This window comes from Gambusia affinis, linkage group LG10 (genome assembly GCF_019740435.1).
Source record: "Gambusia affinis linkage group LG10, SWU_Gaff_1.0, whole genome shotgun sequence".
Classification (NCBI taxonomy): Eukaryota; Metazoa; Chordata; class Actinopteri; order Cyprinodontiformes; family Poeciliidae; genus Gambusia; species Gambusia affinis.
The window spans coordinates 12,262,760-12,288,445 of NC_057877.1; the positions used below are offsets into that span (position 1 = coordinate 12,262,760).

Here is a 25,686-nt window from a genome sequence, read left to right on the forward strand (position 1 = left end):
TATTATAAGAACATTCAAGTAAACGGTACAAGCTACGTTTTCACAGATGGTCAGAAGGACTAAGGCAGCACTGTAGAAAACTCAGTCCTCCAGCTGTCCTACATGCGTCAGTTCTCTCCCTGGATCAACAAACACACTGGTAGTAACTGTGCTAAACCAGGGACAGATCTACCTGACTTTGGACACCACTTTACTAAGTTCTGGACGTTGACTGGGCCATTCTTGCACATGAATATCCTTTGACATAAACCAGGGGTCTTTGAGATCGGGATTGCTTTGCTTGGGCTAATTAGGTCACTTCTAAAGGCCAATGGATTTTATTTAGAGGTAAAATCGAAATAAAATCTTAGTAAGATACAATCAAGTGTATTGAAGCAAAGAGAAAATAAAGAGATATGAATACTTTTGGAAGGCACTCTATATTTATCTAGAAAATTATGTGGCAAAATAATCTCTATAAAAAAATGCTTTTTGGTGTATATCCAACTATTAGACAAATCACAACAATCAAAACATAGGACAATAGCACATTTCAATTAATTAATTAAAGACACAATGACAATAATCACACATTTTATTTTTTTAACAGTTTGCTTCTCACACGGCTGTTACCCTGATTTAAGCAAAATTGTATTGCCTTGAAAATAGACTTACAAAGGAAAATTTGAACATTCATATCTGCATGTTACTGATAAAGAAAATCTAAATCGTAACAGATCTAAAATTTGGAAAAAACAAAAAAAAAAAAAACATTTTTAGGTAGTTGAGGCTTTGCATAGGATTTTACACCACTTCACAACCCTTAAAAAATAAACAAAAGCAAAAATCACTGTGATTGAAACAGCAGCTTGAAAACTTGGTTTGTTAGGTAGAGTTGGGTTGTGCAAAAAAAAGTGATTGTCTTCCCTAACGGTCTGCTCAGAAAAATTCAAATAACTTTGAATCACTCAAAGTCTGAAGAGGAAAAAAACAAGTTTTAACTGACAGAAATAACAGGGAAATTTTAAATGAAAAGCAGAAAGTAATTTGACAGATGGAAACAGCTTAAAAACTTGAGTCATGTTTAAACATAAAAATTAAAAACACAGCCATGGCAGTGATGATTAAGAGGCACTTTGAAAGCATAGAACCTTTTTAGCTGACAGTCACAGGAATTTACTTTAATGACCTCATAAACTTCAGAAGATCTGCAGTTTATGAGGCCATATAAATGAAATATTGGAGAACAAATGTATAACAATCATAAAAAGAGTGCAAGCTCTGTGGTTTGTTGTGTAGCAAAAAAACTGGGCTTTTTCCAAACCCTCATCACCCCCCGATCCCACGGTGACAGAGTGCAAATGTAACATCCAAACAAACTGTTTCAACATCAAATCACAACCACTGTGTGAACATGTGCTGGTTTGTGCAATTTGATTATAAAAGGTTCATGTATCAATGATTTTTATTGATAAATGAGCAGATCAATTTCTAGAAGTCGACTTCTAGAAATTGATGTGCCAAAATTTTTCTGTGCATGATTTTAGGTCTCATTTTGCACCACTAGTGTTAAACATATGGCATAAAAGACAAATAACTGTCCCCATAAAAGACAAAATGCAGCAATACCTAAACGAACTAAAGTTTATGTTTTACTTGGTAAATAAAATGAAGAAAAACATCCAAAAACTTGCATAGATATTTTTTTAAAGTGATTTAGCGTTTTTTGGGGTTTTTTGTGAAGACTTATTAGCCCCACCCTTAAAACAACAACAAAAATAATAATAATTCAAGAATAAAAAATTCTGAATACACTTGGTTTATGTCGTAAAAAGAAAATAAAATGAAGTCGCTGCATTGATATCTTGTCAGTTTCCCTTCAGCTGCCACAGAAGCGGCAGGTTCACCTCTGCGAGCGTCACAAAGCTTCAGGGTCCATCACTTCCATCATAGATTACGGGCTTCTCCGTGGTCAGATGGTAAAAAACTTTCTTGGAGATAAACCTGATGGAAAAAAAGTGCCTGTTGTTTAAAAGATAATTTACTGCTGTGGTATGAAAAGTGAGGCATCTCATCTACATGACAGCTTGGTGTGAGGTCAGAAAACACAAACACCATTTCTGTTTAACCGTCACAGACATAATTATGGAGTTTGTTCGAACCCTAATGTTAACTTCACCCAGTACGATAAATGTTTTGCTCGTATCAGATGTGAGCTCAGCCTGTCACAATATGACAGTAACTTCTGTCACACTCCACGATGTAAGAGGTCAGCTGCAAGTACAGAAGGTTCACATCAGCCCATCAAGAAATGGACAGTAAGATGTGGACTAAATGTTAGAGTCAAACAGCGAAAAGAGGGACAGGTGGATGAGGAAATATCACACGAGCTATGTCTTGATCAGGCCCAAAAAAAAAATAATAAAAATTTCATAAAATGTCACCGTACGTTTCGTTCCAGTTACACGATAAGAAATATTTTCGGGTTGATACCCGCTTCGTACCTGGAGAAGGAGTTGTCAAAGATGAGTGTGTAGAGGCCAGGGTGCCGCGCTTTCACTTGTCCCTGAATTGTCTCTTTATGGGAATTGCAGCGAGTCAGAGGAATCAGAACCTGAGAGCGGAACAGAAACATCGCCCAGTCACAAATCTTAAATGCTTTTCCCAAACATGTTCCTACAAAACATGATATTAATAACTAAATCTTGAAAATTTTGTAACAAATGTAGTTACTGAAAATAATAAAGTTACACCACAGAAAATATTACCAATAAGTGAGACGCTAGGGGCTTTGGTTAAGTGAGAAATAATATCACAAACTTTCTAAAACCATCTGAAATCTTTATGCATACTGTCCACATCAGTCTGACTCTCTTTACTCTGTCTGTACGCCTCTGAAAGCAAAATTACTGCGGTCTGTGTGGGAGGTGCTCTCATTTTCAGCCAGGAGTTTCTGTAAATAACTTCCATTTTTCAAAGATCCTGTGTGAGTTTGCTGCCTTTCAATCTTCCCAACAATAGAAGAGAGTGTTTTATTCACTTAAAAGATGATGTAACATCTCTGCCTTTGACAATTGCTCTTTCTGTGCTGGAAGAAGATTGCTGTGAATGACGCCAAGAGATGTCAGCGCAGCTCAGATGTCTGTGCTGCACTTTTCAACGGCCCATGCCAGAGTAAAGTGAACGGTTCCTCAAATCCGCCACCCACTAAGACAAAGCAGCGCACGATAGGCACGTCTACCTTTGCCTGCTCCACTTCACTGTCGCTGGACTCCCGGTAAACCACGCCTAAAGAGATACTCTTGGGCTCAGAGGAGAACATCCAGCCGATGGTTGTCTCACAATCTGCCACGGTTATGTTAATGGTACTATAGCAGCTGGACTTGATGAAGAGCTCCCTGGAGCCGTCACCAAACTGGGAAATATCCTCCACGCTGAGAGGCACAGCGAGTCTGCAAGAGTTCACATTTCAAGACCAGTTAACAAATCGTTACTTCACAATGACTCAAGTGCAAGTGCGAAGTATGTCAAACGTTAATACACACGTGACGTCTCCTGATCTGAGGAGGTTAATCTCCGAGTCCTGGACCATGGGGACGCTGTCGTCGTCAGGGGCCATGTCTCCGGGGCCACTGCCAAGACAGGACAGAAATAGAGCGACATTACATCCTCCAGCCAGGAGCCACTGCTGCCATCAGCGGCCTGTTTTAAAGAAATAACTTAGGGATAAGCATCATGACTATGAATTTAAATTGCACAATGAATAAATCCACAGATAAGTGCCTGTGCATCTTAATCAGCAGCTGGATCATTTTTGCATATTTTGGACCAATTAGGTTTTATTTAAACATGAAGATAACAGACATAATTTTAAGGCTCAATTATTTTCATTCTTGCAGACAGGTGTGTTCTATTAATTTCTGCTTTTCAAAAATGTATTTAAACTAAACATATTTTTTTAGTTTTTTGCCTGACCATAGGCGATACTTTTTAAAGTACAGTGAGTCCTCGCTATATGGCAGTTCACCTTTCACGGTCTCGCTGCTTCACGGATTTGCATCGTGCATTGTGTTCTGCATTCTGATTGGCTAAACAGTTTCTCCGCTACTTCTCTACTTGTGTGTCAATAACGTTGTGGTTTAATGTGTACACGTACAGTAAAAACAGCTTGGCAAATTTAACACAATTGATGGTGGCATGTCAGATTATAAGAATCAAATATCGATATATTTGAGACTGTAAGTCTGTAAGTCTCAAATATATCGATATATATATATATATATATACACCCACCAAAATTGGTTTGTTTCTACCAAATGAACATTTAAAAAAATAACTAGTGTGTGGGTGCGTATATCTTAACCGGCAAATATATTTTTAATCTCTTGTAGATAAACGAAACTCCATAACGAATTCAGATTTGTGTACTTAATCTTTTTTGAATCACTGAAGTTGCTGACTGTGTTTGTCATTCTACCCTGGATAAAGAAAACATCAAATGAAACATTAAAATGTCTAACAATGTATTGTGCTACAGTAATTATTCTATAAAGGCAAAACCTGAGAGGCAACAAATTCAAAATAGTGTTAAGTATGAACATGTTAAAGTATAAAACTTAGTCAACCATTTCTCATTTCTGCAGATTGTTTCTCACAGCACTTCAGAGTGATACACAGGGCTGCATTTACCAGGTGCTTGTTGAAACTTTCTATTATGAGAACAAAATATAACTGTGTAACTTCAAAAGCATGAAGCACATTGTGATAAAAATTCTACACGGACGAAGAGGAGAACAACACCAAGTCTTTGTTCCATAAATGTTTAGTAATGGTTAGAGAAGCTGTACTTCCACAGAAAGAAGTTCCTGTTGTATATGTGTACTACGTGAAACAAGTGAACAATGCGACCGAGTACTTCTCGTTTCCTGAAATTCAGCCTATTTTTATTCATTAAGTGAAAACGAGAGAGAAGATTCCCAATTACAATGTAACACAGCAGGCGCAGAAAGAGGAAAGAATATTAAAAAAACCCTCGAGATCCCTAATGTTCTCCAGAGGCTTCTCATAATCAAACAAGCCACAAGCTGGCTTACAACAGGAGAACAAACAGCAGTGATGGAGGACAGTCTGCTTGTTTTTTTGATTCAGCCTGATAAAACAGAGGATGCATTGTTGATAACGCTAATTAAAAGCCACCTTCTTCGAGATGATTAATGCTGCAGTATCTCTCTGTGGGCTTCATCTGACTCAGACCAGGAAGCAACAAACAAACAGATTGAAAGACCAACCAACTGGTTGGCTGGTTTGTGCGGCGCAGTGGTGCAGTGCTTTATCTGCACCACTCAGCCCTGTCCGGTGGCATACTGGGTCAGCACCGGGCCCAAAAGTGGCAGATAGCCAACCGAGACCTGGCTCGATGATGTATTCTTTTGCAAAGTGTAATTCTGCTGGGTGGGTCACATTAACTCGAGCCAGGTGTCTGAGATTTTATGCCAATGTTTCACACTTTTTTCTTTAAATGGCCTCATAGGATCATAAATCAAGTCAAAGCAAACTTGTCCATGCAGGAAGCAGCCTGGGATCTTAAACATGCAGAGCTCACAGCCTTGCTTGATTGAGATTTCCGTCAGAGCGAAGTGTGAAAGTTTCAGTTAAACGAGACTGAGGAAATAGTTTTGTTATGGTTGTTAATAAATTCCTTCAGTCAGAAAGTCAGTCAGCTTTGACGTAACCAAATTGATAGTTCATCTAAATGAGTGCTGCTGATTGAGACAAACTTTGAATGTGAATGCAGTATTTTATTAACTGAAGTGCTGACATGCTTGAACTTAGAGACCGATGCTTGGATGTGGAATCAACATGAGTCATAGTAACATTAGTTATGGCTAATGTGAAATATTTAATATGCATTTATGAAGCTTAAAAGTACAACGGAGTACTAGGGATATACTAAGAACAAATAAATAAAAACATAAAAATATGAGAATAAAGTCATAAAATTATGATGAAGTACAGGAATAAAGTCAAGATAATTTAAGAATAAAGTCATAATATCTCGAAAACAAAGTATTTTTATGATGGTTTAACTCACCTGGATCAAATGGTGGCTCGTTAGAAGGCCTAAGAAGAACACTGACATATTGAAAAGGTTGTTGGTGCCACCAGAGAGAGAACTAAAACGTGCAGGATGCCGGCCCTCGAGGACCGACTTTGGGCAACCTTGGATTAGGCCGCAAAATAATTGTCCTCACAGCTTATAAGAAAATGACTTGCCTAACATTCTTTTTTTTAGCAAGTTTTAAATCTTGTTCAAAAAAGAACAAACAGAAAAATTCACAGTTTCAGCTATACTTTCAGTTTTGGGATTTTCAAACGCTCATCAATTAGTGTTTATTGCCCTCACAATAAATCCCAATTATGATATTAACTTTTGTCCCATTATATAAATTCGCATAGATGCATATATTCCACGATTAACAATACATGATTGCAAATTTCTCTGATGCCCGAGAATTGCTTCGGTGTGTGAGGCAAAACTAATCTCACAACAAATCTTTCTACCACCACAGTCCTTGTTTCAGCTTACTTCTGCATAGAGGCTTAAAGATAAAAGCTGATCCCCGGTAAAAGGGAAAAAAAAAAAAAACAACAACAAAAAAAAACAAAAAAAGATATTACAAACGGTAATTAAATTGCAGCGCTAAAAATCCGCAGTTAAGCTATAAAGACCAAATTACGGAAGCAATCCAGTGAAAAGAGGAGAAGCTCTGCAGCTGAAATCGGAACAACTACATGCTGTGCTTGTCAGGTGTTTAATAACACAATTTAGGAAAGCATACTAAAAGACCACAGGCTGTACGTGACCAAATCTAATGAGCAGGATTATAAAACCCTAAAGCAAACCAGACAGAAGTGCACGGCTTATCTGAAGAGAGAAGATTATGTACTGAAAGAGCAGCCATTAGTACCAAGGCTAAAACAAACGACCAACCTGCACCATCAGACCTTTCTCACCATAATTGTAAGCTACGTTCCTCCCGTTTCTCATTCGCTGCTCTCTTTTGAAATATGCTTGCTTCTGTCTGGTTAAATACTGAGAAGAAGTTGCTTTGTCACATGCATCTACCAACCATCACTGTTTAATCAATTCGCTTTCTTACCTGAATGTCAAACTCTCTATTAATCCTAATTAAAGTTAATAATTATGATGCATGCAATTGAATTACATGTTTTTGAACCGATTCTTTTGTTTATCTTGCACGGTGCTACAGACAGCATGCTTCTAAAAGGCAGGTAACAAAAAACAATACTGCATTTTTGTCTGAAAACTCTTGATGATCCCTCAGTGACCATTACACACCACTGGCCTCAATGCAGCTGCATTGGGGCAACAACAGTTGCCAAACTTTCTGGCAGCGTCACCAAGAGCTGGGCAACATGGCTGAAAAGTGTATCACAATACAAACATTTCATATTAGTCGATATTGATTTGCTTTTTGCTTTAAATATCTGAAATACTGCCAAACTGGTGACGTGACATTTCCTGTTTTATCCACAATTTCCTCATTAGCTGTTGCCCTCCTTTCAGTCCACACCGCTGTTTTTCATATTTAAGCAGTTATGAGAAATGGTGCCGAAATCTGAAACAGACTGTTGCTAGGTAACCACAAGTTACTCAACAGGTAGTTGCTAGGTTACCAAAGAGCGAGTGAATTAGTTGATGCCATCAGCCTTGCTTAGCTGGCTGTGAGAGGCTGAGCAGCTAAAGCCTTCCCTCTGCCTACATTCCCCAGAATGCAGTACAGTCCTGCATTGGGTTTCAGTGAAATTATTGAATATTCTATCAGACATATGATCTACTGATATTGATCATGTATTTATTGCAACATATATGGTGATTGATTTATTTCCTAGTCGCTCTCTGATAGAAATGATGCTACGCTCACATTTCACGAGCTCCTGGTTGCTGACGGTCTTGCTCTCCCTCCAGCGAACCTCCTGTGGTCTGAGAGTTGCTGTCACTGTCGTAGACGCCGTTCACCTCCTCTTCTGTGATGATGTCATAGCCTCCATCATCAGATTTGACTCCGGTGTCCGAAACTGGGGGGGAAGACATGAATTTGACATGCGTGAGGCATAAACTGAGCAAATAGTGATTTAAAAAAAATAAAAAAAATAAAAAGTTGTCACGTTGTGTAAATGGAACATTAAAACTGAATTTATTAACATATAATTCAGTTTATAGTTTGTCACCAACGTGCCAAAGGTTTGGACAGAAGATCAAATTTCTACAAAGACACAAATACATATACTATTATTTTATTTTTTATTTTTCCCCACCAGGGGGTCTTTTTGTGGGCTCTAGTGTCCCTTATACAACAGTAGGCTGACAGGAAAGGGGAATGGAGAAGGGGGAAGACATGCGACAAATGTCATCGGGTCCGGGAATCGAACCCACGCGCTATCCCCTACGCCACCACAGCATGCCCACATATACTATTATTAATATTATAAACAGAGCCATTTATCGGATTACAATAAGTATTTGTTGTTTTCATGCTAAAAGACTTTGATTACTTTCAGGTTAACTGCTTTCACAGGCTTAACAACAGAATGGCATTTATGTTTCACTTTTGCACTTGTTTTTGGAAATCTTCTCAATCCTAAAACTGAACTATTTATTTTCATTGTTGACATTTATTCAGTCATTCTCTGGTAAAAATTGGACAGATATCTAGGTGTAAATATAAATGTATGATATTTAAGTATATATAAAGGCTTTAGTCGTAAAATTCCCTATTCATGTAAAAGCAAAGATTTGTGAACCTGTTAAACATAACGTATAACCAACCAGAAGCAAAAAAACAAAAATATATGAACATGTCAAAAATATTATTTTTTTTTCCTGCTGTCAATTATGTGTTTTAAAAATAAATCAAAATAGGCAAAAACATCTAAATCTGTGCAAATTTTAACGCATATTTTGTCATATTTACATCTTAGGGTTTCAGTTGTTTTGGAGTTTGTTTCCCTCACACCTGTACAAATAACTACTCTGCCTATAATCAGCAATACTACACAGAAGATATTGAATGAACACATTTGAAATAATGTTTCCTGCTTTTGAACATTAGATACAATCACAAACGTTATTGCAAAGTTAAATTACAGTGGTTGTTTTTTTTGTAAATTGAATGGTAGAAAGTAAAAGCATTAATCCAAATGTCACTTCCTTCCTTCTTTATGTACTAAGTTGAATTTCTATGCTTAGGTTTCCATCCTTGTTCCTCTATCAGTCAGTCCTTTCACTTCTGCCAAAACTTTCCAGCTGACAGACCGAGTTACCAGAGACCAAAAAAACAAAACCATTGAAACATTGTAGATTTGTGACGTTCATAAGTAAATACAGAGAAGTGTTTCTCTTTGAAAGGCGCCTCTCACCTGTTGCGCTGAAAGGCGACTTGTAGGGAGCGGGCTCAGGCGGAGGCTGAGGTCCAGCTCTAGCTGGGGACGGCAGCACATCTGAAGGACTCATCTCTGACTCTATGAACTTCTCCACCACCGCATTGTGCTGCATGTAGCAGTCGCTGCAGCAGCGCTCCTTCTTCCCGCTGTGTTTCGTCAAGACAAGGTTGTTGCTGCAGTTGTAGCAGAAGATGCGGCCACAAACTCTAGAAACAGGAAGCAAAGATCGGAATTTTTCCCCTGTAAAAAAGGACTTTGTTTGGCACGCCATGTGATGTTGTGTCCGGTGTAAAGTTGAACTCAGCAGCAAAGTAGCTCTGATGCTCATCTATAACTCACCTGCAGTGATGTCTGCGGACCCACCAGGTGAACTGGTCATTGCAGCCAAGGCAGTGTGTGGCCTCCTTATCAACCAACCACCAGCGCTCCTCGGCTCGTAGTTTTTGCTCAAACTCCAGAGCATCGGACTTCTGCCACAGAGCATCTTTGTCCCTGAAGTAATTCACAAGAAAAAAAAGCATTTTCAGAAACCAATAATACAAAAAACAAGTGAGGAACAAAAGCTTTAAAAGCTTGAAAAGGTGGATTTGGTAGAACATGTTAATTAAATGTAGTGCCAACAAATTACTTTCCACTTTGCTCAATAGTGTTGACTTTACTGTAAACGCAAACTTATTTTCAAGAATTCAAGAGGTGAATAAAGAGGAAAAATGGCTGAATAATGTCTACATATGCTAATGTTATTTAGCATTTATTGTTTGATTCAATAAAGAAAAAACTTGGTATAAAAAAAGTTGTTTTTCCTCTGTGCTTCAGCTCTCACCGTCTTTCTCACCGAATCACAATAAGTAAAACATTACAACACTTTCTGCTTCTCAGAGCCAGCTCATCCTTGGAGATAAACAACATTCAGCCTACAAATGAACAGCAATGAATCTGATGGTTCAGGTCATAGTCAGGGGCAGTCTGGAGTTTTTACACCTAATATGTGTCCTAATTTTTTCTAACTGGGGAAAGTATTTGAACACGCTTTTGATAAGTAGAGCGAATGTGTCCTGAGGAACATTATAGACCACTGATCTAATCTATTATGACTCAAGCAAGCAGCAGACATGCCACCTGCATATTTTATTATTAGAAATAATAAAGTTGGTAAAATTCTCTTCAATACGGCCAAGACATGAGAACAGGGAAATAAAGTGAGCAAACGTGTGTTTTGAAAAGTGAAGAAATGGCAACCAGAAAGTGGCTACTCATCTATTAAACTCACCTATATCTACATCTGGGCAATATAACAATCATCTTAAAAATTGGCTCTTGGAAAGCCAAATCGATCAACATTGTTCATATGTAAATAAACATGTATGGATCTTATGATGTAATTGTAGTGTTGTTTTGTGGTTTTTAATTCTTGTTTTATGTGTTCTAACATTAACTTGCCAACGGGACTAGAGATGGAAATTAGCAATCTGACGATAATCTCATGTATTTGAATGCCAGAGTTCATTAATACGTATTGGGTCCCATTTGTTTTGTTTTTAATAAAATTAGGGTAAATTATACTATAGTAAAACAGGACTTAATCTCATCTTGTCAACTTGTGAAGAGAGAGTAATAAAGATAAATCTTCACTCTAGTATTGTGTCACGATGCAGGAAGAGCAGCAGGACAGTGTCTGTCGAGAACTGGAGTTGGAGATTCCTTGCTCTAAACCGATGAACCGCTTTGGACAAGCAGTGTAACAAGGCAACTGAAAAACATCAATTCAAACACGGCAATTATTCCCAGAACGGTTAAAGAGAAAAGTCTTACTTAATTAACTCAATGAGCCTCTCTTCCAGGTTGAACTTTGTGCTGTTGAGGTCTTCAATCTCCGCCGACATTGTCAGATACTGACTTTGTTTCTCAGCCTCTGTTGCTTCAAGTTTCTGCTTCAGTTCCTCACACAGAGTTTGCATTGACAAATGTGCCTCTTCAACGCTGGAGAAACAAGAAAGTTGGTTATAATTTCATCACGAAAGCATACATTTACACCCATTGAGGGGGGATAACAGCCGCACCTGGCTGTAGACCTGCTGAGTTGCTGAATTTTGCCTTCGTTGTCACGGATGGTGGCTTCCGCCTGCGTGATGTAAACATCTTTCTCACCAATTAGCTGCAAGTATTTCTCATTCGCAGCCTTTCGTACACGTTATGCAAAATAAACAGAAAACAATGGTGAGACACCTAGCTTAATCTAAGTAAGGGTTTTGTGCTTACATGAATAAAGCAGAAAAGTTTTCAGCGTTTTCCAAGCTGCGGGAAGGCATAAGAACGTTAACATCACTGTGAGCTTAGATGAGCTTCCTTTAGAAGTTCAACTCTATAACATAAGTCTATAAGCCTGGTAAACCTCAGACGAACATCATGAATTATCAGCCAATCACTTGATTAGGGCTACAGAAATCTTGCATCCATCCAACATTCTGCAATCAAAGGAAGATAAAATGCTTACATAATCAAGACGCCTCATTACCTGTGGAAAAAAAAAATTAAAAAAGAAACGCTCTAACATTCCGCTAACTTGTCTATAATCATATACCTTTCCTGTTGAGCAGCCAGTAAATAATCAGAGTTGTTAGATATTATATGCCATATGTGTGTATCTCTACTAAAGCAATCACTGACGGTCTGAGACATAAAAGGCATTCATAAAGTAACCACAAATAAACATATTCTAGATTCATTTTCACTTCTAAAAAGATGGAGACCTTGAGTTCAGACACTTCTGCCTCCAAGCTGGACACGTTCTTCTGTTCCTCCTCCAGCTCTGCTGAAACCTTCTCCAGATTTTCAGTCATAGCCTGCAATTAAAAAAATTAAAAAAAGGAGAAAGACTTGAAATCTAAAAGTTTAATGCTATGAGACAGCAATTCCTCCAAAAGTCAAATGAAAAGCATTTTACGTTTGCTTCCATTGACCTATATGCATTACGCCTGGCTTAACAGAACTGGCATTTATTAACTAAGTGAAACTTTCTGTCAATAAATTTATTTATGCATTTACTTATTCTATAATGATATCCCAAAGCCTCTGTGGAGCATTTTGTCCAACTTAATTTCTCATTCAAAGAAGATGCAACACAAAGGCAAAGATGAAGAGAGGTAATTTCACTCATCTAAGCTCACTAATGCTGAGAATTTACCAGAAAAGAGGATTAAATAATTAATCTTACTTTCTCCAAAGGCTATACCTGGGAAGGGGCTATTAACAATTCAAAACACTTCCACTAATTAAAAACAATTTACCATGCTTAGAACCCAAAGATAATTAAAACTAAACACAAAGCACAGGAGAACCTGATGAGAAATAAGAAATATTTAGAGCAATCCAGAAATTGCTCTAAACAAAAAAAGAATCAACATGGTGTCTTTCATCCAAAGTTAATATGAAACCTTAGACAAGTATTTAATCCTGCATGCAAAAACAGAAAAAAAGTTTGTTACCACTCTAAAATTAATGAGACATTACTGAAACTGACAGAGCAGGCAGGGAAGAATTAGGTAGAGAAGAAACCAATGTTAAACTCTGTAGGAGCCACAAGCATCCATAACTTAGGTAAGAAAAGAGGAAGAGTAGCAAGACGAAAGCCAGTGTTGGGCAAAAACCAGAGAGCAGCCTCCTTTCAGTGGAAATGTGGAAAAAGGTGCGAACCACTGGGTCTAGTCAAAGTAAGATGTGTGTAAAAGTCCTTTAAAGTTGTTTCTGACATATTAGTCTTTATATGTACATGTTGTTAGAATAAAGAAGGCATGTGTACTCAAAACATACAAAGTATGGATATAAAATCTCTATTTAGTGTGTGTATGATTTCTACTTGAATTATTATTCTTAAGAGGATTCACTGAAACGTAGATACCTACCGTAGTTTCACTGTGCGCTGTTATGAACATACTTCTTTAAACTAACTGGGTAGGAGTGCTTAGGTTTTTGACCAGTAAAGAATACAAGATATTATCAAATCTATACAAAGTTCATTTCTGTCCCTGAACTCAGCCAGTAACAGATTACCTCTGATGAACAGGATAAACTCTTAACAGGTTAAACTCACCTTTATTTGAGCCTGATGACTCATGGTCTCAGAGCTCATTTGAAACTTCACAGCATCCATCTCCTCTTGGCAGCATTCCTTTATGCTGCGCACTTGGTTCTTGGCTTTTTCCAGCTCTTCCTGGAGCTCTGTAATGGCCCTAGGAAGGGATTCCTTCTGCGTCAGCTCCTCCCGTAAACTGTTGTTCTCCTGCCGCAGATCGTTCATGCACTCCTCAATCCGCTCCACCTCCTTCTCCAACTCTTCGATCTTAGCAGCATCCCCTGCCAAGTGTTCGCTGGCTTCTTCCCTTTCCGCATTCAGCTTACAGATGGACATCCCCAGCTCTGCCATCTCAGTGTTTGCTCTGTGCAAACCCTCACGGATCTCTGTGTTTTCTGCTTTGAGAGCAGCCAGCTGTTCTCGGACGGCAGAGGAAGAAACGGCTAGTTCAGCATGGGCAACTGCTTCTCGATCGCGCTGTTGAACCAGAGCCTCCTCTTTCTTTTTACAGTCCAGGAGTTCGGCTATGTGCTTCTGGTTGAGTGCCTCTGCTTGGGATTTAAGCTGCTCAGTAAGAGACCTCAGCTCGTCTCGTTGGGCCACTGTAACCTCCAGCTGTGCATGGGATTTCAGCTTTTCCTCCTCAGATCTCTGCACTTGCACCTTCAGGTCCAGGATCTCTGCCTGGAGTCGAGAGACCTCTTTCATGCTAACCTCCAACTGGCCTTCAACTACAGTTAGCTTGACAGTAACTTCCTGGTTCTCCTTTGCTTGGACTGAGCTCCTCTCTAGCTGTAATGTCTCTATTGCCTGTTTCTCGGATGTTATCCTTTCAATTAGTTCCGCCTGTTTCGCACAAGTTGCTTCTGCGTTGGCTTTGGCCATCTCATTCTCCTTCTCCTTAGCCTCCAACTCCTGTAATGTTGACATCAACTTAACAACTTCTTTCTCTTTATTTTCCAGCTGCTCTTCTTTCGCTCTGAGCTCTTCTTGCAGACTGTCTAATTTGGTGTTTGAAGCATCTAGGCTTTTTTTGTGTTCTTCAATCTGAATGCGGCCGTTCTTCAAGTCCATCTCTATGCGACCAAGAGTTGCTTTTAAATCATCCAGCTCCTCTCTCAGAGTCTGGTTCTCCTGCTCCAGCCGCTTTGAAGTCATCTCTGATTGTTCCGCAGCCATTGTGGCTCGCTGCAGACTCTCATCCAGGCTGCGGTTCTCCTCACGTAGCACTTTCTCTTTTTCATCCACTGTCATCTTGGCATCGTCCACCTGGCCTCTGAGCTGTTTCTCTGAAGCTCTTAGAGCTGCTAGTTCAGCTTGTAGTGCTGCTCTGTCCTCTGTCATCTCATTTTGCTGCTCCTCGTTTCGACTCACTGTGGCCTGCAGCTTCTCTTTTAACTCCTGTAAACTGGCACACTGCGTCTGGTAGTCTTCTATCCTGGCAGCCTGTTCGTTGATCTTAGCCTTGTGCTGATCGAGGCTAGTGGTCAATTCGTCCCTTTCTGTGGTCAGTTTTTGGTTCTTAGCTTCAAGCGTTTGTAGTGTCTCACTGCTGGAGAGTAATTCTGCTTCTCGGTTTGTAAGCTGCACAGTAATTTCAGCCACTTTTCCCTCTAAAGACTCTTTCAAGTCGTCAACATTCTTCTGCATCTCTTCGATTTCTTGCTTTGCCCCCCTCTTCACCTCTTCTAACTCTAGCTCCTTCTCCTTTAGAGACTGCTGGACGTCCTGCAGTTGTCTTTGTAGATTGTTTGCCTCTTTTTCTCTCAGTGCCAGGTCCCCCTGAAGCTTTTCCAGAGTACTGAACTGTTCCTCCACTTTTGCATTCAACTTGGCCTTCTCCTCAGACAAAGATGCAACCAATGCCTCAAGCTTTGTTTCATTCTCCTTGGACTTCATCTCATTAACTTGTACCTCTTCCTCCAGTCTTTCTACCTGCCTCCTGTTTTCCACCATCTTAGCTTCAGCCTCCATCTTCACTTTCTCTGCCTCTTTCAATTTGTCCAACAACTCATGAATCTTAAGCGCTGAATCAAAATGACTGGCAGCCTGCTGGCCTTTCTCATCTAGAAACCCATCCAACTTAGCCATAAGCTCCATGTTCTTTTGCTCAGCAGCTGCCAGCTTTTCCTGAAGCGAGACAAGCTGAGTTTTCTTAGCTTTTTCCTCAGCCCTAAGTGCTACCACCTGTCTGGTTAGGGCAATGTCTCGCTCCTGCAGGGCTCTGAGTTCTTCCTGCAAGCCCCGGTGTCCTTCTTGAGCAGCGAGCGACACATCAAGCTGCCTCTGAAGCTCTTCAATCACTCCTTTCAACTCGCCAGACTCCTTGCCAAGCTGCTGAACCTTATCAAGGAGATCTCTCTGCTTCAGTTCTGACTGATCCAGCACCAGGCGAAGGTTTTCAACTGTGTTGCTATCTTCCATGCAGGCAGGCAGTGAATCATTCAGATCATTCAGCAAACTGTGCTCATAGTCTGGGCTGGAGGCACACTCAGGCGCTTGCTACACGGTTGAAATGGTTGCAAAAAAAGAAAGGCAGCAATCAATATATTTAAGTAGATTTCATGTGAGATTATTATTAGTTGCAAATGTTAATTACCTGGGAATAGGAACTGGCCAGACTATTAATACTGGAACTACGACTTGGTGGCTTCCACATGTGGCCAGGTGAATTTGCACTTCCCACTGTCCTCCTGTTTGGAAAATAAGGAAGTCTTTTACAGTAAAATATTACTACTGCAGTTTTGTGGTTGTTTCTAGTTTGTCTTCATGAGATCAGCTTTACTTCAAAGACAATAAGTGTTTTAATTAAAATGTTCCAACTGAAACTTCTCTCTCAAACTTTGTTAATGGTAAATACTGGCAAATAGCACCACAAAAAAACTCAAGGCATTGATTTCAAGGCATGTCGTGTGATTTGCATTGTGATTTCAGGTTTTGTCTGCTTTAATACCTTGCAAATGTTGGCCAAGAAGCATCGAGGTCATGACCTCTGGAAGCCACATCAAACTGGACCTCGGTGAGCTCGTACAGATGATTAATTATGTCAGAACTGAGGTGAGGCTTCAAGAAGGGGCTCCTTGCATAGTACCAGTCACTGTGGAGAGATTTAAAGACTGAATGATGAGACAGAGAGGAAAATTGAGAAACGATATTTTAGAGTTATATCAAAAAATATTGATGATCTCCTGGATGGATGATGAGCGGCTTAACGACAGAAAACCAATGTTGTATCTGTAGTCTCAATATCTCCACTTGAGATGATTAGCCACATTTAAGTTCATTGTGAAGACTTGGATTGAGTGCAGCTTGTACAGAAATTAACCAGAAACAGAAAAAACATCTGTCGCCTTATATTTTAATGTACAATAAACTAAGTTTGGGATAAGCCTTAAGTCTGGATTTACTCCTATAACTGAAGCAGGAGGGAGCAAAATGTGGTTTACAGCATTTAGTCTCATTATACGTAAAAATCATGAAATATTGAATATTGATGTGTGCACGGTTACATCACTATATGTAAAAAAAAAACTGAAATTTGAGTGGTTATTCTACCTGGTGACTCTCTGGTTCATCAGGCACTGTTGCAGGGTGTCAGCCAATCGCTGATGAACGAGGGAGTAGCGGATAAATGCTCGTCCCTTTCCCAGAGATGTCCTCAGCTAAAGAAGGAAACAGAAATAATTTTATACATAACCATCACTCAAATAAAAATAACATAACATTTCTTTGCAAATCATAAAAGAGCAACAAATTAAAGTTACATGGAAATAAATCTTAAACATATATTAAATAGACTAAAATAATGTCAGAATTATAAACAACAGATGAACCTCTGAAATGGATTTGACAAAACGGATGCCATCATTTGCTCCTTTGATCTTAGCCAGGCAGTCGTTGAAGTAATCCCAGTAGTCCTTCTTGGTGCCCAGAAAAGTTGCCTTCTCCTTTTGGTCAAACTGAAAAAAACAATGTGAAAAAGATGCTCAAATTCTACTTTTTCACAAATGGACAAGAAAATCCTGACATTTATCTTAGCACTGTGAAAAATATGTCAAACATTCCTTTATGTTCTTTTAATAGTTATTTCAATTTTAGAAATAAATTATGCAATTTCCATTGATTAACCGATGTACCAATAAATGCAAAATCCCACCTGTAGCAGATACTCCAATTTGTAGGAGAATTTGTGCAAATTGATGCTGTCATCTGTGATTGGCTCCCCGCTTTCTTTGTATTCCTTTGCAAGCTCTGCAACAGCATCTGAAGTTCACATACAGATATATCAGAAGAGAAGAAAATGGCCCGACAGTTTAAATGCATAATTGTACACTTAATTAACTTGCCTTGTATCTACCGCAAAAACTGGAAAGAAACCCGAGGTGAGTGCACCCTTGGCACATGCTCTCCTCAGAATAGGCTAATTATACAAATAAGGACTCAAATGGTCGCTTTACAAAATTTCAAAGCATGTGTGTGGGTATATAGCTGTAGCACATTACAGAAAGGTCACCCCAATAATTCTTCTTCCTTCTTGTTTTAGTCGACAACCACATGCAGCCCATAAATGAGAACACACACTTTACATCTTTCTATCTTTACAAGGACTTTTCATTGACTTCCATTTATTTCTATAGCCTAACTCAGAAACTAAACCACCCTTAACCATTACATGCCTATCCCTAAACGTAAACTAAACTCGTTTCACACCTTAGTCCTAAACCTAATCCGTAACCCCAAAACTTTTTACAGGGCCTGGACTTCGGGCTCCATAAGGAGCCCCGGGTCCTCACAGTGTAGTATTTGTTGGAAATACGAGCCTTACAAGAAATGCTAGAAAAAACATACATACACAGGGAAACATAAAGGTGACGTACCATGTAGATCTCGGATAATCCTCTGAAGCTGGCTCTCTCCGACTGCCATGGCCCCTCTTGTCGCCCTCTGAGCAAGTCACCAAGTCATATCCAGTCTGCTGAGTCAGAGAATCACAATAAGTGTGGAACAAAAGATTGTCACAATTGCTTCCACCGTGCTCTTGCATGGACATAAGATAGATAAACCATAATTCATGGTTCAATGATTACAACATAATCCAGTTCTAGGAAGAAAACTATTTCAGGACTAGTAATTGTGTAAAAAGTCAGACATGTCATAATACTGAATAACAAAGGGTATAGCTGCCTGACTTTATGCTAAGTAGTTCAAATAATTGAAATGTTAGTCACTGCATTTTCCCCATTCACTAAGAGATAATTTGGAAAAACATCAGAATGCGTAGTGCACACTGCCAGGCCATAACATTATGACCACCAGCCTCATAGTTTGTTACAGGTTAATTTTTCTTTTGTTTTTTTTACAAGAAATACAAAATTATTATGAGGGCAACAGGAAATACAAAACATGTGTCCTTGCCAGTGAAATTGAGACATTGTGTTTACACTTCTTTAAAATCAATAAAGCCAGAACATGATTGTACCTATTAACCTAAGTCTTTGCTTGTCCTGCCACTACTCTCCGGGGTGTTTGAACACTCTTCTGAGAAAAATGACAAGACTGAAGCAGAGTAAACACTCTCATGACAGAAGATTCCTCAAAAAACATATTTCTAACAAATAAAACAAAATACGGACACATGTCCTTATAGCTGGCATGATAAAACAACACAATGTGTTGTGTACTGAAAATGTTGCTTGACACAGAAAGCTAGCACAACTCAAATGTTCAACAAAATTGTTCTCCAAAAGCTAACTTAAGGTAACGCAAATTAAGTTAAAATGTAACACAAGCAGTAATGGTTTTACAGCTCTCAAAGGGGTACTCTGAAATCAAAGAGGGGAAAAAATGCACATGAAAGAACTTTTACAGCTGTCCAAGACTACTTACACAAAGGTTTTAACACCCAACGCCAAATAAATCGAAAAGCCCGCACTAATAACCATGACATCAACACAAAGTTATTGTTTGGATAAAATGACATCTTTCTAAACGGTTTATAAACAAATAAAAACAGAACAGTTCTTTAAAAAAATACATACTTCTTTTAGATATGAGTTAAGCCCATAACGATGAACTCTGGACAGTCAAACTTGTTAAGAGTCATGTGATTGACAGCACTCACTGCCCAATGAGAAAGCGTCATTAATCCATCTGACCAATCACCTGGGGCATTTGGGCGGGACGTGGAAAGGGAAGTTTGGTTGTTTTATCACAGTAAACACTGCGGTCATGTGATCAATGACGCATCACTGAATGCCCCACTTCTTTTTTTTTTATGAAGAAAGAGGTCCAAGTTACCTCTAGATTTATTGGAAGGGAAATTAAAATATCTCATCATATTATTTAATGTTATTATCTCCTAAAATATCAATTTGAACTCTGTTGATGTATTTAAAATATCCTCTTTTATTTCTGTTGAAATTTGAAGGCCAAAAATGAACCAAAAATATAAACCGAAATTAACATTACCAAAAACTAAATCATGCATGACTATTCATTTGTTGGGAATTTTTATATCAGTCAACTAAACAATGTAGTTATTAAAATGCATTCCAGTGTCAGAGATTCACATGTACCACACACTGAAACAATGATATGGCAAAAAAAAAAAAAAAAAAAAGTTCTGTGTCAAATGTTTAAGATTAAACTTGATCAAACAAAACAAAACAAAACAACAACACAAATGTGTTTGCTTATTCCTGTTTTAAAATGATACATGCATTTTCAAAGTTAATCTGAATGTGCACTCTGTGCATCCATCCATCCATCCATTTTCTGGTCACCTTTCTTCCCTAATGGGGTCGGGAGGGTTGCTGGTGCCTATCTCCAGCTGCGTCCCACGCGAGAGGCAGGTTCATCCTGGACAGGTTGCCAGTCTGTTGCAGGGCAACACAAAGACTTACAAGACAAACAACCATGCACGCACACACACACTCACACCTAGAGAGACCAATTAACCTGACAGTCATGTTTTTGGACTGTGGGAGGAAGCCAGAGAACCCACGCATGCACAGGGAGAACATGCAAACTCCATGCAGAAAGACCCCGGGCCGGGAATCGAACCCAGGACCTTCTTGCTGCAAGGCAACAGCTCTACCAACTGTGCCACTGTGCAGCCCACACTCTGTGCATTTTTCAGCTTTTTTAAAAGCAACATTTTCTACTATGCATTACAAAAAATAGCTCAAATTGTTATATAAGCAAACAGAAGTTTTTAAAACTGAAAACAAAATTCAGGTGGAGCGCATTTGGACTAACTTTCTCTCTGTCAGGAGGTCATACCTCATACCAAGCCACCACACCTGAAATTTAGAGGAAATGAAAAGGGAGCAACCGTTCAATATTTATTAGCTGCTTCTGAACAGTCAGTGTTACATCCAGAATCTCATGAGGAACAAGGTATGTTATTCTGCACTACAAAGTAAATACAGTGTAGGCATTAAAAGAGATTTCATTATATCAACAAATTCAATATAATTTTTTTTTTTTTTTTGCAGGTTTGACCAAAGCAGCTATGGAATCCTTTTTAAACTCTTCTTTTGAATACGACCAGGACTATGATGATGAAGTCTGTGACAAAAGTGAAGTGGTTAAATTTGGATCCATCGCCATTCCAATTTTCTTTTCAATCGTCATCACTCTGAGTCTCACAGGAAACATCCTCGTCTTCGTCATCTTGGCTTTGTATGAAAACATGAAATCTCTGACCAACATCTTCATTGCCAACCTTGCCATCTCTGACCTTGTCTTCACTATCGGTCTCCCCTTCTGGGCCATCTACGACGTCTGGGGATGGGTGTTTTCAGAGACTGCCTGCAAGATTGTGCATTTTGTCTTTTTCACTGGGTTTTACAGTAGCGTCCTCTTTCTGACCATCATGACCATCTACAGGTATTTGGTTGTGGTCCACCCGCTCTCTGACATGAGTTCTCTAAAACTTGGGACTGGGTTTATTCTGTCTGTCCTCATGTGGATGATCAGCATTGGAGCAGCCATGCCTTCCTTGCTACAAACTGCTCTCGTCTCAGTCCATCACAATGGTACACACTCCTTGGGCTGTGAATATAAAGACATGCAATGGAAAATCATTGGTATGTCCCAACAGAATGTTTTCTTCTTGGTTGCATTTGCAGTGATTGGTTTCTGTTACATTCAGATTTTAAAGAGGATCACCAGAACGAAGTCTCGCACAAAGAACAGAGCAGTAAAATTAGTTTTTTGCATCGTGGCCGTCTTTTTCATAGGCTGGGTGCCTTACAACATGGTGATCTTTTTGAGAGTTTTACATCACAGTGACGTTCAGCCATTTAATGATTGTGATATTAGTATCCAGCTTGACTATGCCTTTTATATTTGTCGACTGATTGCTTTCTCTCATTGCTGCTTGAACCCTGTCTTCTATGCATTTGTTGGTGTGACGTTCAGAAATCATTTAAAGTCACTGCTGCATCGAATGTTCAGGCGCCCGAGTCCAGTTGATGATCAGGAAATAAGAATGCAGAATCTGGTATCACGTGGCTCAATGTACTAGATGCAAATATATTCATCCTTGAATATTAGATTAGATTTTTTATGCTCCCATGTTTATGATTTAAAGATAAGTAGATTGTTTTTAAGATATGTGGTCTGTAATGTCAAGAGAAAGTGCTCCATATTCGACCTTTTGAAACAAACTATTCAGCTGTCTGAAGTTTATTTATGACTAATTCATGTGTTGGAGTGAAGACAATATGGGGGTCTTATTGCTTTATTTGAAATACTGCAGGTCTTGAATAAATTTGAAGTGTTGTCTTAAATAAATCAAATTCTTTACATAACAGTCTATTATGTAAAAAGAAAGAAAACAGGAACTGATAACAAATATGTGCGTATTGCATTTCTCGACCAAGCAATTAATATCTGCAGGCTTGTAAAAATACTGAGCTTGTCCCACTGTTTCTCATTCTAAAATAAAAATGTCAATTATCCTTTACCTTGATTTGTCAACTTGTTATGTTCTCTCACTGCTGCTTGAACCCTGTATTCTATGCATTTGCTGGCGGGAAATTCAGAAAACATTTAAAATCACTGCTGCACTGAGTGGTCAGCTGTCTGAGTCCAGTTGACAATCAGGAAGTCAGAATGCAGAATCTTGTCTCATGTGGATTAATCTACTAGATGCAAGGGCAGACTGGGGAGAAAAAGTGGCTTAGGAATTCCTAACAGACTGATCCTTCTGTAACGAGTAGGGCACTTGATTCTGTGCATTCTCAAATCGGACTCACTGTGGACTTAAAGGGAGGCAATCAGTCTGTAGTACTGCTGAGGTGTGCAAAAAAGCCCAGGTTGCTGTAACAGAAATCAATTTGTTTGCATGATTTGGTCTGTTTCCTGTCGTCTTCCTTCTGACAATATTTCATTAATTCGCTTTGGAGTTAAGCTTAGACTAGTTTGCTGGTTAATCACTCTCAGTGATATCATTATCTTCAAAGCAAACATTGGTTCTTCTGTCACTGCGGTCAACATCCGATTCCTAGTGGAAAAATTATCTCAATAAAGCCAGTGAGCAGAAGAAAGTGAGGCATCCTCTAAAATATTTTGACAGACAGCTGCTGTGACTTTTGACCGACATCATTAGACAACGTGAGTCCTGACTGAAATATTCAATCTACTAATAATACTCTTAGTATTAAATTTCAGTCAATATTTTACTCAGCCTTTTTAGTAAGTTTGTCTGAAGACTGGTAAAGATTGCAGTTTTCTGTTTTACAGTCTGTAAAGGATCCTTTCCTTCCAAATTATTTGAAAAGTAAGTTCATTTCTGTATGAGCTCCTATACAGCAGTTTAATTTACACTGAAATTTATATTTGTAAAGTCATGTGAATTTTTCAATGTAATAAAAGTTCTTCTATAATATAACATATTAAAAAGGTTTCAATATTTTACATTTTTCATTTAAAGTAATTTTACATATGATTTTATAACAGATTCTCTCTATATGCTGCAAAAAAATGGCACATCTCTTTTATGTTTAAACAATGCCATCTTCTGCTGGCTCAAAGCATTGCATCCACACATTTGAATATTAATGGAAACATGTTTTCGAGTTGATCCTGGTATTAGAGCAGTAAATTGTAAGTTGAAGGTTAGCTTTTAATGAATTAGTATGATCAAGATAAAATCATTTAAAAATGTCCAAAACACCAAGTTCAACTGTTTTTCTCTGTGTTGTTGTACAAGATGAATTGGTAGACAAAAAAACATGGATGCCTGGTGAAAATCAGTTCTGTCAAACTGATGAAACTTCACAACGAGAAAAGAGGGTGTTGTGCATAACTTATTAAAACAGGAAATAGAGGTTTCCTGTTTTAGTACAGAGCTAATTAAACCCATATGATATGAGAGCTTACTGAAACGATTTAAAAAGATAACCACACCAGAAAAAATGCTGTGATAAACAGAAAGTGTAAAGTCAAAGTGTCATATCAGTACCAGTCCCATAAGAAGGAAGGTAAGCTGTTTTTGAATTTATCAAAAAGAAGTGGCTATAAAACAGGAGTTGTGATTTGGCTCTAAATGTAAATACTAGAGCTGTCTCTTTAAAAAAAACAGCAAAAAAAACACTTAAACAGCAACAAAAAACTTTTCCAGCTTTATTTATGGATGTGACTGTTACTATGATGATGAAATCTGTGAATGATTTGTGTCAAATCGCTGTAAGCTTGGTAAATTAGTTTGCTTTTATTGATGCCATAATGTTGCTGAAAAGGGGGTTGCACTAAACTAATAAATACAGAGTTAAATATTCTGTTGCAGGTTCCACGTCACCAACTATGGATTCCTCTTTAAACTTCAACTACGACTGTGGTAGCAATGTCTGTGAAAAGAGTGAGGTCAAGTTTGGAGCTAATTTCTCGCCAGTGCTCTTTTCTATCGTCATCTCTCTGAGTCTGATAGGAAACATCCTCGTCCTTGTGATCTTGGCTTTGTATGAAAACCTGAAATCTCTGACCAACATCTTCATCTTAAACTTGGCCATCTCTGACCTCGTCTTCACTCTTGGTCTCTCCTTCTGGGTCACCGACCACGTCTGGGGATTGGTGTATCCAGATATTGTCTACAAGTTTCTGACTTTTGTTCTTTTCATCGGGTTTTATAGCAACATCTTCTTCCTTACCATCATGCCCAGTTTCTACAAGTGTTTGACTGACGTCCATCTGTCCAATAAGAGTTATTTGGGTTTTCTGTCTCTCTCCATGTGGATGATCAGTATTGCACCAGCCAGACTCCACACTTACCCCATTGGTACACAGAACAGTGACAAGTACAGTATTCAATCGAAAATTGCCATGCAGAATTTTATCTTCTTTACTGGATTTTCAGTGATTGCCTTCTGCTTTATTCACATGTTCATAAGGATCAAAAGAACAAGGTCCAACACAATGAACAAGGCAGTTATCTCAGTTTTCTGTACTTCAGCTGTGTTTTTCATTGGATGGATACCATACAATGTCGTAAATATTTTGAGTGTTTTTGCACAGAATTTGGATCAGCTGTCAAAAGCGAACTTAGAGCTTGCATTTCATATGAGTCAGCACCTTGCTTTCTCCAGCTGCTGCCTGAAGCCTGTGGTTTATGCAATCATTGATGAAAAGTTCAGAAGCAACTTGATGTCATTACTGCTTAAAATCTGCAGGAGACAAAATCCAGTTAATGAAGAGGTTAGAGTGCAAAACCCTTCTCAACTTCCATAATTGTTTTTTTTTTTTGTCCTTTCATAAATATACTTGTACCTGTAAATTTTACAAGTGCTTCTATTTGGCTGCTTTTAATTTAACAGTGCACATGTGACATTTCCCTGTTATATTTGCATGCATGTTTAAATGGATATCATAATAGACATTTTTGTTTTCAATGTGTTTCTAGATTTTTGTATATATTTTCTTTAAAGATAGTTAAATCAGTCCAAAGGGCAGGAAGATCAGCAGAAAAGGTTTAGTATGCAAAATAAAATTTACACTGGGTAAAATAAATATGTATATTAAACACATTATCTTTTCATTAAGCAAATATATTTTTAATAATTTAATTGACATGAATTTCAGTCCAGATGTTGGTAACAGCCCAGGTCATCCACACATATGAAGCACTCAAGACAAATCATTACATACATTCAAATAAATTCATCCAT

At 38.5% G+C, this 25,686-nt stretch overlaps 3 protein-coding genes across 6 annotated transcripts; 2 read left to right on the forward strand and 1 right to left on the reverse strand.

Moving 5' to 3' along the window:
- Positions 1-556: 556 nt before the first annotated feature.
- Positions 557-19,635, reverse strand: fyco1a (FYVE and coiled-coil domain autophagy adaptor 1a). Of its 4 annotated transcripts, none has more exons than XM_044129226.1 (18): positions 19,555-19,635; positions 18,394-18,488; positions 17,673-17,779; positions 17,350-17,475; positions 17,072-17,178; positions 16,470-16,613; positions 16,116-16,209; positions 13,535-16,018; positions 12,195-12,287; positions 11,505-11,623; positions 11,257-11,424; positions 9,784-9,936; positions 9,421-9,650; positions 7,926-8,079; positions 3,525-3,611; positions 3,221-3,431; positions 2,484-2,593; positions 557-1,983 (listed from the first exon to the last, which is right to left on the reverse strand). In XM_044129226.1, exons 2-18 carry the CDS (start codon positions 18,440-18,442, stop codon positions 1,908-1,910), a joined length of 4,512 nt encoding a protein of 1,503 aa, XP_043985161.1. In that variant the 5' UTR covers positions 18,443-18,488; positions 19,555-19,635; the 3' UTR covers positions 557-1,907. The 4 variants fall into 4 exon arrangements, with proteins under 4 accessions (XP_043985161.1, XP_043985163.1, XP_043985162.1 ...); XM_044129228.1 differs by having other exon boundaries at positions 18,394-18,491; positions 19,555-19,610; XM_044129227.1 differs by lacking the exon at positions 19,555-19,635 and adding an exon at positions 19,403-19,546.
- A 1,246-nt stretch (positions 19,636-20,881) lies between these two features.
- xcr1a.1 (chemokine (C motif) receptor 1a, duplicate 1) lies at positions 20,882-23,327 on the forward strand. The gene is made up of 2 exons (XM_044129004.1): positions 20,882-20,914; positions 21,013-23,327. The coding sequence occupies exon 2, from the start codon at positions 21,030-21,032 to the stop codon at positions 22,044-22,046; it is 1,017 nt and encodes a 338-aa protein (XP_043984939.1). The 5' UTR covers positions 20,882-20,914; positions 21,013-21,029; the 3' UTR covers positions 22,047-23,327.
- A 1,001-nt stretch (positions 23,328-24,328) lies between these two features.
- LOC122838922 (chemokine XC receptor 1-like) lies at positions 24,329-25,249 on the forward strand. Its single transcript, XM_044129970.1, has 2 exons — positions 24,329-24,819; positions 25,087-25,249. The coding sequence occupies exons 1-2, from the start codon at positions 24,329-24,331 to the stop codon at positions 25,247-25,249; spliced, it is 654 nt and encodes a 217-aa protein (XP_043985905.1).
- The last annotated feature ends 437 nt before the right edge of the window (positions 25,250-25,686 follow it).

Bases quoted from the DNA above. Each gene is read 5' to 3' on its own strand.
- xcr1a.1 (XM_044129004.1), top strand. From the start codon at position 21,030: ATGGAATCCTTTTTAAACTCTTCTTTTGAATACGACCAGGACTATGAT.
- fyco1a (XM_044129226.1), bottom strand. From the start codon at position 18,442: ATGGCAGTCGGAGAGAGCCAGCTTCAGAGGATTATCCGAGATCTACAT. The intron at 17,780-18,393 runs GTACGTCACCTT...TGTGAACTTCAG, and splicing joins GATTATCCGAGATCTACATG to ATGCTGTTGCAGAGCTTGCA. The intron at 3,432-3,524 runs GTGTGTATTAAC...GAACTCTTGCAG, and splicing joins CTCAGATCAGGAGACGTCAC to ACTCGCTGTGCCTCTCAGCG.
- LOC122838922 (XM_044129970.1), top strand. From the start codon at position 24,329: ATGGATTCCTCTTTAAACTTCAACTACGACTGTGGTAGCAATGTCTGT. The intron at 24,820-25,086 runs GTACAGTATTCA...ATTTCATATGAG, and splicing joins GGTACACAGAACAGTGACAA to TCAGCACCTTGCTTTCTCCA.